General features: G+C 38.2%; 1 protein-coding gene across 2 annotated transcripts in view; it reads left to right on the forward strand.

Moving 5' to 3' along the window:
• Ndf (Nucleosome-destabilizing factor) overlaps positions 1-8329 on the forward strand; it is a 361893-nt gene extending 353564 nt beyond the window's left edge. For both annotated transcript variants that reach the window (XM_068348298.1, XM_068348299.1), the window contains exon 12: positions 5145-8329. In XM_068348298.1, the coding sequence (XP_068204399.1) occupies positions 5145-5344 (200 nt within the window). In that variant the 3' untranslated portion in view covers positions 5345-8329. The remainder of the gene's footprint in view (positions 1-5144) is intronic.
• Positions 8330-15865: the final 7536 nt, after the last annotated feature.

A 15865-nucleotide genomic window follows, 5' to 3' on the forward strand; every position in this document is an offset into this window, starting at 1 on the left:
TACTGTATATACTGTAATGATTTATTTCCTTTTTAGCTTTTTTACTAAATAAAAATCTTTCCTGTCAGAAAACCATTCACAGATTTGACAGGGCTCTGCTATGTTAGTGTGTGCTTGTATGGTTCGGATTGCTATGGAAGATATGATGGATTTGATAGTGCAGTGTTGCAAAAGGTGTAAAATTTCACTTTAAGATATCTATCTATCTATCTGTCTAGGTGCCATTTTCTCAACGTGGGTTGTCAATTGCCTCCACCCGGTCCTGTCTCTAGCTCTGTATAAATTGTCCTGCGGGTACATTCTCATTTACATAATCCAGTAAGCTGTCCAAAAACTTTTTCCTTTGCCAGCCTCTTGCTCTTTTCCCCTCTATCTTTCCTGTAAGGCACAAAAGTTCTATCTTTTATTACATGTATCAGAAATTCCACCTGCCTCCTCCTTATCACTTTTAGAAGTGATCTCTCCTGATTCACTCTTCTCAATACCTCCACATTAGTTAGTTTCTCAGTCCATGGGATCTTCAACATTCTTCCGTAAAACCATAATTCAGCTGCATTTATTTTATTTTACATAATTTTTCAGTACTCTAACTCTTATCTGAATCCTCATCCCATTGTTGTTCAATAGAGTTTTCAGATGTTGAAGACATTTTTTTTTTTTTTTTGCTATTATATTTTTTTTTCTATTTATTACATCTTGCATCATGTGTTATCATACTATCTGCTGTGGATATGCAAAGGTATATTTTCTTTTATTGTTGCTCCGTCCATTATGATGCTGCAATTTGAAGGTTCCAGGTTTTTTATGCTACTAGCTCTTCTATTTTCTTTATGTTAAATTTTAGTCCCATGTTCTCACTCTCGCTTTTTACCGTGTCAAGAAGTATTTGCAGTTTCTCTTCTTAATCAGCTATCATCACAGTGTCATCTGAAAATCTAATATTTATATTTTCTCCTCCAACTCTTATTACTTCCATTCCTGATATACTCTCATTATGATATCTTCATATATAGAGAAGAGGTCTGCGACATTACACACCCTTATCTTACTCCTCGTTTTATTTCTATCAATGGTGTTAAATTGTTCTCGATGTTATCTAGTTTTTCTGGCTCCAGTAAAGGTTGGTAATTTGCCGAATGTCCTTGCCATCAATATTTAAGATCTTTAAAATTTCTAAACGTTGGGAGTGTCTAACCTTATCAAATTTTTTTAATAGTCAATAAAACACATAAAAACATCTTTCTGTACTTCTTTTACTCTCTGTTCAATGGTGTTGAATTGTTCTTGATGTTGACTATAGTTTTTCTGGCTCCAGTAAAGGTTGGTAATTAGCCGAATGTCCTTGCCATCAATATTTAAGATCTTTAAAATTTCTATAAGTTGGGAGTGTCTAACCTTATCAAATGTTTTTTAATAGTCTATAAAACACATAAAAACATCTTCCTGTACCTCTTTTGCTCTCTGTTATAATACACATGTGGATTATTGCATTTATGGTACCTTTCCCTTCTGTAAATCCATACTGTTCTTCTGCAACTTCTGGTTTAATTTTACTTTTTATTCTATTTGATACTATTCTTGATATTTTTGTTAGGCTTATTAAGCTAATAGAGGGTTAAAGAAAGTAAGGGAAGAGTTTATGGAAATGTTTAAAATTCTGTAAAGCTGTCAACTGTGTGTGTTTGTCAATGTAAGAGGAGAGGAAGAGTCAATAGAAATAATGTAGAAAGTCAGTGACAGAATTGAGTCTGTGATGACCCTTTGAGGTAGTTTTAAGATGATAATGTGATACATGGTGAGTAAACTCAAATGCTGTCTAAGGATTCTCTAAATTTGAATAATACTGAATTTTGCTTAAGCTAATGAACTACTGTGTTCTCTGGAGTGGAACCATGTTAATAAATGAGAATCAGATCTTTTTAGAATTATGCTGGAGCAGTGGGGGCCCTGATCAATCTGACTTTCAGCCAATTTAGTAAAAATATGGTTATATGAGTTACTACAATTAACATTTTCTGGGCGTAGAGTTCTCTTACTTGAGGGTACATACACTCGGGCTCACTGTTCCGTCTTATTTCTCCTCTTCTTTTTTTAAATTTCTTATAGTTTATATGTGAAAGATTTACTTTAATGTTGTTACGGTTTTAAAAATATTTTATTTTGATTGTCATTTACTTCTCTTGTAGTCCATTTATTTTCTTATTAATTTCATCACAGGGCTATTTTCCCTGTTGGGCTTATAGCATCCTGCTTTTCCAGCAAATATCGGTAATAATTATAATACTAAGTGATCAAGAAATTATGGTAGGCTATAATATATGCACATAAATGTTTAAAGGAAGTGATAAAGTTAAGGAAAAAAATAAATGCCGAAGAGATATGGATGTGAAAGGTGACTACCCACGGCAAGTTTCCAGCTAGAATTAGCAAATATTTCTATCTAGGAAAGGTTGTAGCAATACCATATTTAACAGATCTGTAGTATTTACAACATTTTTTATCATTTTTTTTTAAGGAAATTGTAATGCAAACATAATTTATTAGAATAAATTTTGTTTGCATTACCATTTCCTTGCAAAATTTTTGTTCTGCATGAATTGGCTCATCTGATGTCAAAGTTTGGAAACTATTCATAATTCTTATTAGTTGTTTGTTGCTAAAATGTTCATTAAATATGTAATATAAAGTAGTGATGAATAATTGATATTGAAGAATATCCATTTTATTGAACAATTATGAACTGCACCTGATATGTTACCCACTGGTGCTAGCAAAAAATAACAAATGAAAGTGAAAATTTGTTTCCACGCTTATATAACCCTTTCATCCTCTGAAATAGGGAATTTCTTGAGTGTAGTTGAAGACATTCCTGATTTTAAAGGATATATGTTTGTATTACTATGAAAAATAAAAAAAAAATTTATTTGGGAAAATAGCCCAGTGAGAAAAGGAAACAAGGAAAAATAAGATGTTTTAAGACAAGTAAGAACATTAAAATAAGTATTTCCTTTATATACAATAAAAAATTTAACAAAAGGGGAAGAGAAATAAGATAGAATAGTGTGCTCGAGAGTACCCTCAAGAAAGAGAACTCTAACCCAAGACAGTGGAAGACCATGATACAGAAGCTATGGCACTACCAAAGACTATAGAATAATGGTTTGATTTTAGAGTGTCCTCCTAGAAGAGCTGCTTACCAAAGCTAAAGAGTCTCTTCTACCCTTACCTAGAGGAAAGTGGCCACTGAACAATGACAGTGCAGTAACCCCTTGTTGTGAAGAAGAATTGTTTGGTAATCTCAGTGTTATCAGGTGTATGAGAACAGAGAAGATATGTAAAGAATAGGCCATACTACTCGGTGTATGTGTAGGCTAAGGGAATATGAGCCGTAACCAGAGAGAAGAATCCAATGTAGTACTGTCTGGCCAGTCAAAGTATCCCACAACTCTAGCGGCAGTATCTCAAAGGATGGCTAGTGCCCTAGCCAACCTATTACCTACTATGGGTGTGAAAAAGTTTAGCTGTGGTATTTTTTTTGTTTTATGGGTATCTGATTAAATAAGAAAGTATATGATTTTTTTTTTATAAAAATGTAAAGGTTTACAAATAGCAGTGTACTGTAAATTTTGGTACTTGCCACCATTCTCTTATGAAGCTCCACTCATTAATCCATAGCCAGAGACGATAGTTGAATGCAGAATTTGAGCCACATGTTATGTTTTATGCAATCATTGCCTAAGTTTTCAGAATGTTATCTGTACTGTATACAGTAGTACCTTGGGTTACAGGTAATTTTTAATACGAGCGTACAGTTTTGAATTAAGTCACTAGTATTGCATTGCGCAGCAAGCAACTTTTTTGCACCGTGTGGACTTTTTTCATGGACAAATACGAACATGAACATCATGCGAAGAGCAGAAAGCATTCACACGAATGTGGTGCCCATGTGCCACCCACGCAGTGTTCAAATTGTGTTTGAGTTATTTTTACTCTCTCTCAATCTCTCTCTCTCTCTCTCTCTCTCTCTCTCTCTCTCTCTCTCTCTCTCTCTCTCTCTCTCTCTCTCTCTCTCTATGATGTTAAGATAGGAAAAGAGACATTAAAACTTTTTATATGTATTCAATGAATCTTTTATGTATATTATGTAAATTGTAATCATTTTAATGGTAAATCTCTTAATTAAATGATCAGGATAAAGTAAAGCATAAGTAGAAATTACATGGAATTGTTACATTGACCATGGGTGTTGCCTGTGAGATGTCATACATGTTTAAAAGTGGGCTTTTATTATAGGGTCTTCATTACTTTGAATTTCACCATTTATCAGAATGCTAGACCTCACAAATTGTTTGATAAATTGAGGATCTATATATTTCCCATTGAGTGTGTGTGTGTGTGTGGTTTTTTTTTTTTTTTTTTTTATAACTGTGCCCTTTTTATACATTTCTGTCTCTTTATAATTCCAAAAACTTTTCTTGCCTCTCAATATTCAGATATTCTCATTTTTTTTCATATACCTTTCTCCCGTACCCTTCCCACCTGTGTCCTGGCCCCCTCTATCACATTGTATAAACCCCATGGGGTGGTACTGACTTCAATGAGTCTTGCATTATATGCTCTAGGCAATAAATACTAAATGTAATGTTTGAAATCTTTGTGAACCTCAATTTCATTGCTTTTATGCCTTCTAAAATTTTGGATTAGCGTCTTTACACTGAACTGTCAATTTGGCTTTAATTTTGCAATGCTCCAATTTTCACTTGTCCTTTTAATCATATGTTAATAGATTTATAAACTGTATGAATAATCCTGTAAAGAAATTATGCATATATAGCGTAATGTACATTAACTTATATTTCATATTCATGTAGTCTTGAATATTTTCCATCATAGGTACAAAATTCATAATTATACAAAGTATGCTCACAAATTTTTGCATGTTTGTTAGTTTATATACAAAAACTTCATTTTGTACGCTAATGTCCTGTTTACTTGTTTACAAGTTCATGTGGATATTGTAAATTATGTACATCACATGTATGCAAATAAAATGTAAGGAAAATTAGGTAATTAGAATATATGTAAGCTACATTTTAAGGACTTTTTTTTTTAAGTTTTGGTTTCTTTCATATTTTTATTTACAGCAATCATTGAGGGAGGTTTTCCAACTCACTTGCCACTTCAGCATATGCAAAAGGATCTTCGTTTAGGAATGTTGATGGGTGACTCCTTGGAGTTACCTCTTCCACTCACAGCAGCCACAAATGAAGTTTTCAAGCATGCGAAACGACTAGGTTATGGGGCACACGATGTGTCTAGTGTGTATATTCGCACACGTTTCTAACAGAAAATTTTGCCGCTGTCTGTTTCTATGCGGATTTTGACAAAGGTTGCAAAATTGGTTGAATATCACCAGCATCACATTTGTGCACACTTGAACCTTCCATACTTTAATGAAGATTTCATTTTTACCATTTGATATTTTTCTATCATAAAATGGTAAAAGTGTTGCACTCATTCCAATGCAAAATTCCACAGTTTCTCTATTTCACTACATGGACAAAATATGCTCTATGTTCAGGTTTTAGTGGGCACTCTTGGAGGTGTATTATGTAGAACATATAGCTTGAAGGAGTACCACCAGGGCAACCTTTCTTTGCAGTAATGTCTTCACTCACAGTTAAAATTGTGTTGACAAATGCACAAGATTTGGCTTTGAGTATAGATGGTTTCCATACTGTGACTACAGTTTAGTTATTCAAAATTTTCTTTTTCTTTTACTACATGGACAAATTTATTACAGATTTGTTAATAAATTTTTTTTTTTATGTTATTTGGTGCTAAAGTTGCTGTCACATTATGGATTTTAACCACATTAATTACTGTAATAGAGAATTTTGTACAAAGACGTGCACCTTCTTGATGAGTGTTCACTTAATGCAGTTGATTTTAGGCACAGATGCTTTGACTCCGTACAATTATAAAGTATTTCATTCTAAGTACCAACACATAATAAATGATTTTACCAGAAGTTTGATTTTTATTAATTGTTCCATAGTTTGTTGCTAAAACTTCAGTCCATGAAACTTCCATGTATGAAAGTTTTATCAATTATTAATGCTCCACTTATGCCTTTGTATGGCTAAAGTATTTAAGCAAAGTATATTTTGCATTTTTTATGTAACTCATTTTACTCATCAATGTAGATTGGAGTTTTGACATTATTTTATAACCGTATGATCACTATTTTAAGATGAGGTGCAATTCATTATTGTAAGTAATTAAGGATATACGATTGTACTGTATCTTCATCTATTGTCATTTTATTTCATACCCTCTGTTGTGTATGTTGTTGTTTAAGTTTGAAACATAAGCTCATTAGAATTTTATGGTGTACCTGTGGTTTAAAGTTTTTGATTGTTTAACGAAAGCTAGATACCGTATTGTATTCATAGATACCTAATTTTGTCAAGACTAAAGAGGATGATTTTGAAATTTCATATCAAATCCCTTTGTTGAAGGAAAGTCTAATGATTATTGTGTGCAGAGAATATTTATTCTTCACTTCAGTACAAGAGACCTCCTAAGTAGCTTTGAATATGCAAGAGGAAGCAATTCCTGAGAGTTTTAGAACTGCCGTACTGTTTTTGGTTCTTCTGGAAATCAGATTTCAGAAAATGTTTCAAATACTATACAGTATATAAATATTTCAAATTAGATTGAATATTCCTTATTGTTTTTTACATTTACTGGGTCATAAAGGAGGTGATGTTGAGATATACTTTAAAATGTGAATATGGAATTTATAGTCTTATTAGGGTGATGTCACCAGAACAACTATTTCATAAATAGTGAGAAATAGATTTATTTTTCAATTAAGAGGTATGAAAGGGGATAAGCTGCATTGATGTATGAAAGTGGGAGGTTTTTATTAGAAATAATGTCTGAATGCTGTCACTATAGAATATATCTGTTTTAAAATTTTTTAGTAGAACTGTGTCAATGTAATTTGAAGGCCTGTCTAGAATTCATAAAAGGAATCCAAATTTTCATATATCATTGAATATTTTGTTTGGAAATTTACAGAAACTTAAGTATAAATTATCAATAAGCCAGCTTTAGAGCACAGTATTTAAAAAAAAAAAAAAATCATTTATATTCTTGAAAACATGTCAAGCCCAGACAGTCTATGGTAAGTTAAAAGGATGAAGCACTGGATATTTTTTTTTTTGGTAATTAAAGATATGAATCGCATCAATAATTGCATCAGCCTTTGTGAAGATATGAAGGTCTTGTGGGTTTATTTAACTGGCCTTTTTTGAAATTTAATACATGACTTACATTAATTACGTAATACATATATATGTGACAACTGCCTATGGCAGAGACCAGTGTTTTAATATAAAGTGCTGCTAAATGATTAGATGTAGTGTTACATCTAACAATATCTTTATCCCCTCCATCATTCATTTTGAAAAGATGGTTAGATCTGCGGTGTACCTTCAGAGCGTATTGTGAAGATTTAAATCACATCTGATTATATTATTTGTATTGCACATCTTTTGATTTGATGGAATATGTCCTGGATTTTCTTGCAACCTTCTATATTATACTGCATTGTGGCTTTTAGGTCATTTTGTAGGAACCTGTGTTCTTTGTAATTTTACGAGTCATATTTTTAACATGTTTAGTAATAATCAAAGCAGACAACTGCTGAATGTTCCATGCTCATTTTTTAGTTGCATCTTTCTTTTTTTTCAGAAGTGAAAGGAAATAATTTGTTGTCTTGTGTAAAAGTTGGATTCATAATTTATTTTAGTCCTCTATTTTACAGTGTTCTATACTGGTAGTTTTTCAAGAGAGAATGAACTGTGGAATTGTTGTTAGCTTGAAATTGGAGATGATATACCTTCACAATCAAAACACCACCAAGCAAACATGGGGTAATGATTTTTTTCTTTTGCTAAGAGAGATTTACAGGTTACAGGATTTTTATAAGATTGATATTGAGAGCTTTGTGACTGTTTTTGATGTAGTTTGTTTATTTATGGTAATAATTACCCTTTTCTAAGAAAGTTTTCAAGTTATCAGAGATTTATGTGAGAGGTTTAAGTGGTGACGTTTGGACACAGAAGGGTTATCATCTCTTGCACTATATTCATAAACTGTTTAGATATTTTGAGTCTATGTAATTTTGATTTAAAACCTCTTTTCCCACTCTCACACAGACACATTTAAACCTTGTCTTGTTTATGGCTACCAATATATTTTGTACTAGTTTAGATGAAAATGAGATTTTTTTATAAAGTTCCAATAAAAAGATTATATATATTGTGTTTTGTATCACCATTGCCCCCTCTCCTTGTGAGACATTTCAAAACTCGGCAGGCTTGTGGTTGGTTTAAAGGCTGAAGATAAAGTCCCTGATTGTAGGCTACTGTTATTTTTAATACCAGGTTATTATAGTATGTTTTTAGAGTGAGTCCTGAATATTTTTTTGGAATTTAGCTCTAGTCTCCTAATTCATTTTTATTTGTTAGCTGATCCATGAAGGAGCTAGAGACAGTAATGTTAAAAGGACCTATTCTACAACATAGTTTAACTTACGTTTCTATTGCAGTGTCTTATGAACAATTATACAGCTGTAGGTTCCCTACGAATGACAGACAATAGATTCAAAACTACCGCGGTGGCGCTGCCATCGCTGATGTAGGTCACGTCATATCCCTCCACTCAAGGGAGCTATAGGTACAACTGTCCAGGTAACATCAATTCGTTCTCTGCCGGCTTCTGGTGAACATCGGTTTTCGGTGCAGACTTTTTTCTTCATTTGTTGGGAAGTATTATCTCTCCAATATCGGTGAGGTATTCAACTCCATGTTTGTAGGATTGAAGCTGAATTTCTTTTCTGCAATTTTGTGGTCTTACCATCATGTCGGACTCTAGTCCTTCAGTAGTTATGTTTTGCGACAGAGGGTGCAAAACTAGGTTAGTTAAATTAATTTATGATTCGCACACTAAGTGTAGCGGTTGCAAGTGCTCTAGAAAATCTACTTGTAATGAATGCAAGGATTGGAGTGAACAACAGTGGAAAGTTTTTGTTTCTCACTTGGGGAAGATAATTAACGATAGGAAGAGGAAGGCGGCTCTCAGAGCTGAAAGTAAGACTAGTTTAGCTTCTTCGGCTTCTTCTATCGAAGCTCCTGCTCCTATTCCTTCTCCTCTTATTATGTCTTCGATCTTGAGTCCTCCTACTCCTGCTCTTGTAACCCCTTTGCCAACTTCCCGTGGAGTTTCTCGTGACACCATTGCCAGCTTCGAGTCTAAATTTGAAAAGAAATTTGATGTATTAGCTAATACGGTGATGCAGTTAGGTTTATCTGTGAGGTCTTTCATAGGAAAGACTTCTAGTAAAGTGAAAAGTGTCAGTGCAGTGCAATCTGAGGGGGTGGCTGTTTGTCCCGATAGTTCTCCTAGACGAAGGTCACTGTCCCGCTTCCCCGCCTCGGGGAGAAGACATACCGGAGGTCCAAGGGAGACTATCGGGGTTTGCCCACAGGTTGCTTCCTCCGTCGATCCTGTGGTGCGACAGCAGGATTCGACTAAACACCATTGGAAAAGTGTGTAGTTAGGTAATCAGTTATCGACAGAGTCAAGTGATTCGTCGCCGGTTAGACGTCATAAGTGGAGTGATTCTTCAGTCTCACGTCCGTTGAAGAGATGTTCGACGGAAGAGGTGCTATCTCCGCCCCCTGTGAAGAGGTACAGAGAGGTAGATATTTCTCGCCCGTCGTGTAGCGTAGCTACTTGGACTTCGCCTCGTATTCTTACGACAGCGACAGCTGCCTTCGACTCGGTTGTGGAGCGACCGATTCTGAGTTTATCGAGATCTTTGACTCTTCAAGCTATCAAAACTTTTCCTTCGACTTCACATGCGACAGATAATTCGACTGGCGCGAGACCTCTGGTGGCAATCGTGTCAAAATCCACAACCCCAGTTGCTTCGACTTCAACTCAAGAAGACGAGAATTTAATTCCGTTACGTCGACAGTTGTAAGAGCTGAATGAAAGAAAACAAACAATGTACGAAGAATAATGAGTCGTATCAAGAACCGTCTCTATCGCCTATCTCTTTGGATGACGAGGAGGACTTAGAGCGAATTTTATCCCCCTCTCGTGTTATTCAAAACTTTTACGCTACCTTCTCGACACATACCCGGATTACTTCGTAGTAGCCGCTCCCAGCTGCTTCCATCTTCCTGATGAGAAGGAAGAATTTCGATCCTCTTCTCCCGAAGCTCGTTCCTTCCAAGGCTGCTAAACATTCGCTTCGTGATACAGAAGATTGGTTGAAGGTCAAGAGAGAACTCGGGTAAACAGCTTTCGCCTATCCTCTGTCAAAGCTTATTAAGAAGAGGTATAGGTTTTACGTAACCGGAGAAGCCCCTCTATGGGAGTTTCTGCTTCCTCCCAAGGGGACTTCTCTGGCTTGGTGGATGCAACTAGAAGGTCCGCGTTTGCAGCAGCTAAGATATTCTATACATCGCCCGAGTTGGACCATTTGGTAAAGAATATTTTCAAGATTTAAAAAATTATGAGTTTCTTGGACTGGACGAAAATAGAGAATTGCCCTACTCTTCAGGAAGACCTGGCATCGGACTGGCTTGGGGTTTTGTCATGTTCCGACAAATCAGTTCGGGATGGTTGCGATGAGCTGGCCTCTCTCTTTACATTCGGGACTTTCAAGAAAAGACAGCTCTGGTGTTCTTTTGTTTCGAAAGGAGTCGCTTTGCCTCGGAAGTCCGCACTTTTGTTTTCTCGTCTTGACAAGGATCATCTGTTTCCCGAAGAAATAGTGGCCAAGATTCTGTCTGCACTGGAAAAGAAGTCTACTAATGACTTGCTTGCCCAGTCTTCTAAGCGGGTTAAACCCTCGACTGTGACGACTACCGCCTCGGAATCACCCTTGCAGAAGAAACCCTTTCGAGAGGGGTAGGTCTAGACCGTTCGTCAGGCCTCGATCGAATTTACGACACCCAACCAAATCCTCAACCAAACCCGATACGAAATCATCCAAGTGATTTTTCAATCCTTCATGCTCCAATAGGGGGCATATTGAGCCTTTTTGGGGAGGAATGGAGTCGCAGATCCCTGGGTGACCCAAATTCTCCGGTTCGGTTACTCCATTCCTTTCAAAGACACTGCCTCTATCCAATGTTCCCATCATTTTACCCGCCTGCTCTTCAGGCTTGGAGAAGTTTATAGCCTTAACCCGAGAAATAGAGATTCTCGTGCAGAAGGCTGTCATAGAGGAGATAAGTGAAAGACCATCCCCGGAGTTGTACAACCGTCTGTTCGTAGTCCCCAAGTCATCGGGGGCTGGAGGCCCGTACTGGATGTAAGCGCACTGAATTTGTTCGTCCAGAAGACCAAATTCAATGTAGAAACGACTCGTTCAGTGTTGGAATCCCTTCATCAAGGGGACTGGATGGTATTCCTGGATATGCAGGATGCATACTTCTACATTCTAATTCACCAGGACTCCAGGAAATACCTTCGGTTTGTGTTTATGGGCAAGACCTACCAGCTTCGAGCTCTTTGCTACGGCCTCTCGACAGCACCGCAAGTATTTACACGAGCATTGACTCCTCTGGGAAAGTGGTTACACCTTTTAAGGTTACGCTGATCCCTCGATTTGTTCAAGGGTAAATGAACTTGTTGGCGGATGGACTAAGTCGCCTTCTTCAAGTACTGCCGTTAGGATGGATATGTGGCGCGCATGATCAACTCGGTGCGCACGCAATCAGTTGAAGTGCGCGAACAACTCTTACGACAGGGTTTTTCAAACTCGTTGCGCAAAATGTTCATGAGTGCACAAGAGTTTTACTCTTATGACAGAGTTTTCGAAGTTTCGTCCCGTGAATTGTTCGCGCGCACCCATCGTCATCAAGAGTTTTACTCTGATGACAGAGGGATGTCTTCTTCCTAAGGGTTTACGAATCTCTACAGGTAACTATGACACAGTTCATTTGGGTCCTGGTCACGTAACACGATTCCTGAAAATTTCGTCACGAATCAGCGACAGAGTTACTGTGGGTTCTCGGCACAACATTCATTAAGGTCGTGAGAAAGGTATTCACAAATAGATTCTGAACCCCTAGGTTTTCATCCGAATCTTTCGGTTTCCGCGATCCAGAGGTTTCTGAAAACTCTATGGTCGACCTCCCCTTCTACGGAATGGGCCTTCCAAAGGTGTGACTTGTTACGTCACTCTACACTCCCAGCTGATTTCTATATCAGCTAGTCTGGTTTCGCCAGCACCGAATCTTTCGTTTTTGAACGAACCACCGTCATTTTTCCTCCACCTTCTCACTTCGAGTGGTTTGGATAGCAGACGGAAATGAGCGAGGAATAAAAAATTCTTTACATTCCAGTTCATTTCCCTGGCAGGCCTTGCCTGATTTAGACGGTAATTTTTCTCACTAGCGAGAAAGCGTTCGATGGCAACCCCTTCGGGTAAGCGGTCGATGGCAATTATGTCTGGCATTCTTGAAGCAAACTCCCACTTATGAGACTTCACCCTTTTCGGGAGACTCGTTCCTGAGAAGTGTTTAAAGAACTTCAATGGGTGTTGTTTAAACTTCATGAAGGCCGTAGTCCGTCCTGGAGCAAGCGCTCTAGCCAAGACAAAACCGCGAGGTTATTGTATTAAACTCGGTTCTACCGTTTGATGGAGGCAGCCTTTCCCCGTCATTGTACCTTGGGTAAAACGACTTGCTTTTTACACGATAGGCTTCCGAGACCTTTTATTCTATCCTTACAGGGTTATTGTTTCGAACGACTAGTCCCGAAGGAACGTTGTTAGCTGACGTTAAAGGAACGATAGCAACAGCGTGGGCAACTTTTCATTACGTTTACGAACATTTCAAACTCCGCCCACAGGTAACCAGACATCCGTTTCTGTGTAATGAACACTGGCTAGCCCCTCACATACAGAGGAGGGGTAAACCAAAAGTGAAATGATCGCCTCTACAGTATGTCTGTATACAGTAGACCCCGGGGTACGGCGTCCCCAGCTTACGTTTTTTTCACGTTATGGTGTGGAATACGATGTTTTTTCGTCCCCTCGTTACGACATTTTTCCCCACCTTACGGCATAGAATTCCAAAACTCAAACTTGGCGGTTTTTACGTGTACGACTGCGAGTCACTAGCCTACCACCACACTCATACGTCACTGCATACATCACTAAGAAGCTGGTCTGCTATTGGTTGGCGTCACGGCGTCAGTAAGATGCCGATACGCTATTGGCCGAAATCCCTCCCACAATGCCTGAGAGAGATGCTGCCTCTCTCTCTCTCTTTGTTATACGCGCGCTCAGTTCAGAATCTCGTGTGTGTTTCGTAAAGACTTGATCTCGTGTTAGTGCTTGCGATATCGTATTTTTTGTGCATTTTAGTGCTTAATTATAACTTTAATTCGTTAGCCATGGGTCCCAAGATTGCTAGTGATATTGAAGGGAGAAGTAAGAAGATGATTACTATGGAAACGAAGCTGGAGATAATAAAGAAATATGAAGAAGGCATGCGCATCGTTACCCTCGCTAATATGTATGGCTGTAACCAGTCTACGATTGGTACAATTATCAAGAACAAGGAAGCCATTAAAGCAAGTAAGTCACCTAAAGGCATGACTGTCCGTGCCAGTGGAAGGACCTCAATCAACGACGAGATGGAGAGACTCCTTCTTCTATGGATTAAAGAGAAGGAAATTGCTGGTGATACACTCACGCAATCGGTAATTTCGCACAAGGCGAGCGCCATCTTTGCTGATCTCGTGGAAGCCCAGAGAGACGGCGGAGACGAAGGAACGTCGCAGCAAGCCCCCCAAGAGTTCAAGGCTTCTCATGGGTGATTTGATGGCTTTAGGAAGAGGACTGGTATTCACTCAGTCATCAGGCATGGAGAGGTGGCCAGTTCTGACAAGAAAGCAGCAGAAGAATTCCTCAAGAAGTTTGAGAAAGTAATTTCCAGAGAAGGCTACATTCCTCAGCAAGTGTTTAACTGTGATGAAACTGGCCTTTTCTGGAAGAAAATGCCCCGCCGTACATATATCACAGCTGAAGAAAAGAAACTTCCTGGCCATAAACCGATGAAGGACAGACTTACGCTCGCATTTTGTGCAAATGCCAGTGGGGACTTAAAAATTAAGCCCCTACTGGTATACCACTCAGAGAATCCTCGTGCCTTCAAGGCACAAAATATCACGAAGGAGAGGCTCTTGGTATTTTGGAAGTCTAATGCCAAGGCCTTGGTCACGAGAACCACATTTATTGAGTGGATAAACGTCTGCTTCGGTCCTGCTGTCAAGAACTTTTTAGAAGAGAACAATCTTCCTCTCAAATGTCTCCTGGTACTGGACAATGCCCCTGCTCACCCTCCTGGCCTCGAGGACATCATTCATCCTAACTTCTCCTTCATCAATGTTCTCTATCTGCCACCAAACACCACCCCTCTCCTCCAGCCTATGGACCGGCAAGTGATTGCCAACTTGAAGAAGTTTTACACGAAGCATCTGTTCAAAAGATGCTTCGAAGTGACCGAAAGCACTCAACTCACCCTCCGTGAATTTTGGAAGGGGCATTTTGACATCGTTCAATGCCTGAAGATGATCGACAAAGCTTGGAATGAGGTTTCACAGTGCACCTTGAACTCCTCATGGAAGAAACTGTGGCCAGCTGTTGTGGCAGAACGAGACTTCGAAGGTTTCGATCCCTCAACCGAAGACGAGGCCGTTGATGATCCTGCCCCTGAGGGTGATGTTGAGGAAATAATTTCAATCGGGAGGTCCATGGGGCTTGTTGTCGATGAGGCTGATGTCCATAACCTTATCGAGGAGCGCAGAGAGGAGCTTACGACTGAAGACTTGAAGGAGTTGGAGGCAATGCAGTTGACCATCATTCAAGAAGAGCACAGCTCTAGTGGTGGCGAGGAAGGGGGGGAGACTGAAGAAACGACATCGGCAGAAATAAGGGAAGCTATCGGTTGGTATGAAAACCTTACGAGTTTCATTGAAAAGAAACACCCAGAAAAACTTCACACAAGTCGTCTTATGGAGAGTGTTAATGACAAGTGTATGAGTCATTTTAGAAATATGTTGAGGAATCATCAGAAACAGGCTTCTTTGGATAGATATTTCTCCAAAAGAGAAGTGTCAGAAAGCAAAGATGGTAATAGTGATTCTATTAAAAAAGCTAAAAAACAGTAATTTTTCAAGTTCTAAAGAAAAAAATCATAAAAAAAAATTTCAAAAGACAAAAATAATAAAAAAAAACATTTTTAATTTTAAGTGTTTAATAGTAAGAATAAATTTATTATTAAGTGTACATAACATAATTAGCATTGATACGTTTTTATATCTACCGTCTCCCCCCCCCTCTGCCTGCACCCACTACCAGCTCAAGTCACGTCATTCCAAAAACCTGACAGACTTGATAAGCCAGGAAGAAGAAGAACGACTCATATGTCCCGTGTGGGAATTAAAATATCTCCGCAGAAAGAGTTTTCTGAGAGAGTTAATAGTAGAAGCACATTCTCAAGCTAACGACGCTGTGTTTCCTTTACTGAGAGTGAAAGTGCACGAAGTTCGAGTGGTAGCGACTTCTCTCACTTTTCTACACAACTAGTCGCTATCCGCTATCTTGCAAATTACCCTTTGGGAGATCTAAATGTGTTTGCTACGCATTATTTGAAAGAAATAGAAACAGTGTTTGAAGATTGTAAGTTTCTCGGTCCACTTTCGGTAGCTGGCGTGGTGTTTGGAGGAATGACATAGGGGGTTGCTCCCTCTGTTAGCCTATGTTTTG

The sequence above is a fragment of the Palaemon carinicauda genome, chromosome 24 (genome assembly GCF_036898095.1).
Source record: "Palaemon carinicauda isolate YSFRI2023 chromosome 24, ASM3689809v2, whole genome shotgun sequence".
NCBI lineage: Eukaryota > Metazoa > Arthropoda > Malacostraca > Decapoda > Palaemonidae > Palaemon > Palaemon carinicauda.